Source organism: Arvicanthis niloticus, chromosome 9 (assembly GCF_011762505.2).
Source record: "Arvicanthis niloticus isolate mArvNil1 chromosome 9, mArvNil1.pat.X, whole genome shotgun sequence".
Classification (NCBI taxonomy): Eukaryota; Metazoa; Chordata; class Mammalia; order Rodentia; family Muridae; genus Arvicanthis; species Arvicanthis niloticus.
The window spans coordinates 9,482,955-9,485,863 of NC_047666.1; the positions used below are offsets into that span (position 1 = coordinate 9,482,955).

Here is a 2,909-nt window from a genome sequence, read left to right on the forward strand (position 1 = left end):
TTCAGAATTTTTTTGAATTTTATACTGATTTTTTGTTCCTGTGTTACATTTGATGCACTAATAGTTTAATTCCCATCATTTCAGTTGTATCTTTGTCCTTCCTTTTGATGCCACATTGCTTATTTTTATACCCATTTTCCTGATGTTTGCCTACAAATCAGTAGGTTTTGTCCCTACAGCCTTGACTGAATAGATTTTTGCTTGTATTCTTTTAATAATTCAATATTTTATGAGTATGTAAAATCTTCTACAAACATTTTACCAATTTCACTATCTTTGAGTTAAATCCTTGTGGGAATTATGGTCCTTTGGGGGCATTACTTTTGGCTTGATATTTCATGATCTTTTCTTTCTCTGTTAGGATTTATATTTGTTGGCTTAAATGCCTCTTTTTGTTTACTTGAGGATTTTCTAAACTTAGAAAATTTACTACTCTCAAGGGTAGCAAATTCCTGAGAATCACTACCCAAACTATGCTTTAAGATTTTGGAGATCTTTAGCACTTGTTCCCTACCATACCTCCAAATTAGGTCCATAATAAGTTTCTTAATCAGAATATGAACATGACTGTTTGTTAGTATATTGTTCACAGAAGACCATACAATGTTTCCCTCTGAAAACATTGAACTCTTTAATTCATATGAGATGTAAGAACTGAAAGGCAGCATCTTAAAAAAATTAAATCCACCATTAAGATGGAAGGAAGTCTCTCAGTCTCCACAATTGGAAATCGGATATGGAGGCCTCAGAGTGAGATGTGGCCAGAGAAACAAGAGCAAAAATTATCACATTTAAACTCCTTTGTGGATTCTAAATATGCAGATTCTAACTATGTAATTTTTATGTTTCTATATGAATCCATGTGTGTATTTCTGTATGAGAGCATTGTGTACATGCATGATTGTATACATGTATGTGTATATTCATGTGTATACATGTGCATAAATGAGGATATGTGTGTATCCATGTGTGTAAACTGTGGTATGAGCATATATGTATGCATGTGTATATATGTGTGTGTGTGTGTGTGTGTGTGTGTGTGTGTGTGTGTGAGAGAGAGAGAGAGAGAGAGAGAGAGAGAGAGAGAGAATGGAAAAGATGGACTAGAGGAAGTAAAGATAGCATAAAATGTAAGAGCAAGGATAAATTTAGCACATATGGTCAAAATATATGATACACTGGAAAGCCATTGCTTTTATGAAAATTGTGTGTAATGACTTAACATTGGTAAAGGATTTTAAGCAGCAGTAAAATTACTCAGGGGATGAAGACACTTGATACCAACCTTAATGTCAGACCTGAATTTAATGCTCAGAACCTAAATGACAAAAAAAAAAATAAGTCCAAGTTGTCCTCTTACCTCCATAAACATGCCATAAAATATGTGCAGCTAGAAGGTAGACAAACACAGAGAGACACAAACAAACTCACCTGAATGCAGAAAAAAGCCAATTTACTATAATTAAATTGAAATACTTTTTGAAAAAGAGAAGAAAAAGCTGAAGAAATGGACTGGACACAAGAAGTAAGAAAGTCCTCTAGAGTCTAGAAAAATACTCTTTTTTTCTATTGTCCCCAGAAGAAACGAAGTTTGCTATCATTATCATCAAGTCAGTGCAAAGAGAATTATGTCAGATACTGGAACTCCATAACCATGAAAATATAACTCTCTCATATTCAAGCAAAATGTTACAGAAGGAAAAGAACTATAATAATGAGATCTTTTCTGCATTTTCATATAAAGTTTTGTCATAGCAAAGACAAAAAGAAATTTTGAGACTCTCATTTTTTGTTGGGCTTTGTGAACTTTTTCACGAGTGTTTCAGGCACATTGGCTCTCAGCTAGAAGAAGGATATATGCAAGCCCAGGGCTATGGGAGGGGCAGGCAGCTGTGAAAGTCTCAAGAAGGTTTATGTATGAGGCTGAAGCACTGTGGGTGGATCAATGTAGTACTGCAGACAGTAATAATAGGCCTGGTCTTCATCCTGCACATTGTTGATGGTGAGAGTGAAATCTGTCCCAGATCCACTACCTATGAAGCGATCAGGGACCCCAGATATGCTAGTGGATGCCAAGTAGATTAGCAGTTTAGGAGACTGCCCTTGCTTCTGCTGGTACCAGGCCAAGTAGTTCCTTCTCCTATATAAAAGGCTCTGACTGGACTTGCAGCTGATAGAGACCTTCTCTCCTGCTGACACAGCCAGGGATGATGGAGACTGGGTTATCACAATGTCCCCACAAGTACCTGAAATAATGAACAGTCAGTGAAGATGCATAAATGCACAAACATAGATTATTATAACAGATGAAATTTGTCAAAAATACTTATAATGACATATTATCATGGTATTATTATGTATGAAATATTACACACCTGAACACATTGTAGATTTCTTATATAAAAAGATGTGACTCTGAAAGGATAATAATAAATTTAAATTTCTTACCAGAAACCCATAGCAGAAGCAACATGAGGACCTGGGCCTGTGAATCCATCTTGCTCCCCCTGTCTGTCTGATGCTGCTCAGTTCTCACTGGTTTATAAATTCTGAGAAGCTGGGCTAGGTGGGAAGGGCCTATGCAAAGTAGTCATCACATAAAAAAAGGAAATGCCTGGGCACTGTTTAAAAGTGGCTAGTATCAAGCAACAGTAAAAAATACCCTCATAGAGAGCATGAGTGATCATTGAAAGATAATAGCTAACAGATAAACAGAAATGTTCTGGTTGCTCTAATAGCAATATTGGGTTAAAAGCCAAGAAGCATTTTTAAGTCAGTTGACTTTTTCAGAAACTTTAGGAGAGCTATCTCAGATTGACAGTCCCAGGGAAATTATAAGATGTGCTTAGAAAATCACAACAATGAAGCAAACATATAGTAAAGTATGTGTGGCAAGTGGAGACACAGAA

At 36.0% G+C, this 2,909-nt stretch overlaps 1 gene segment (V, D, J or C); it reads right to left on the bottom strand.

Annotated features, from left to right (window-relative positions):
* Nucleotides 1–1,488: 1,488 nt before the first annotated feature.
* LOC117715023 (immunoglobulin kappa variable 4-1-like) lies at nucleotides 1,489–2,510 on the bottom strand. The segment is given in 2 exon segments: nucleotides 1,489–2,246; nucleotides 2,449–2,510. Coding segments are annotated over 2 exon segments (384 nt in total).
* Between the last annotated feature and the right edge of the window lie 399 nt (nucleotides 2,511–2,909).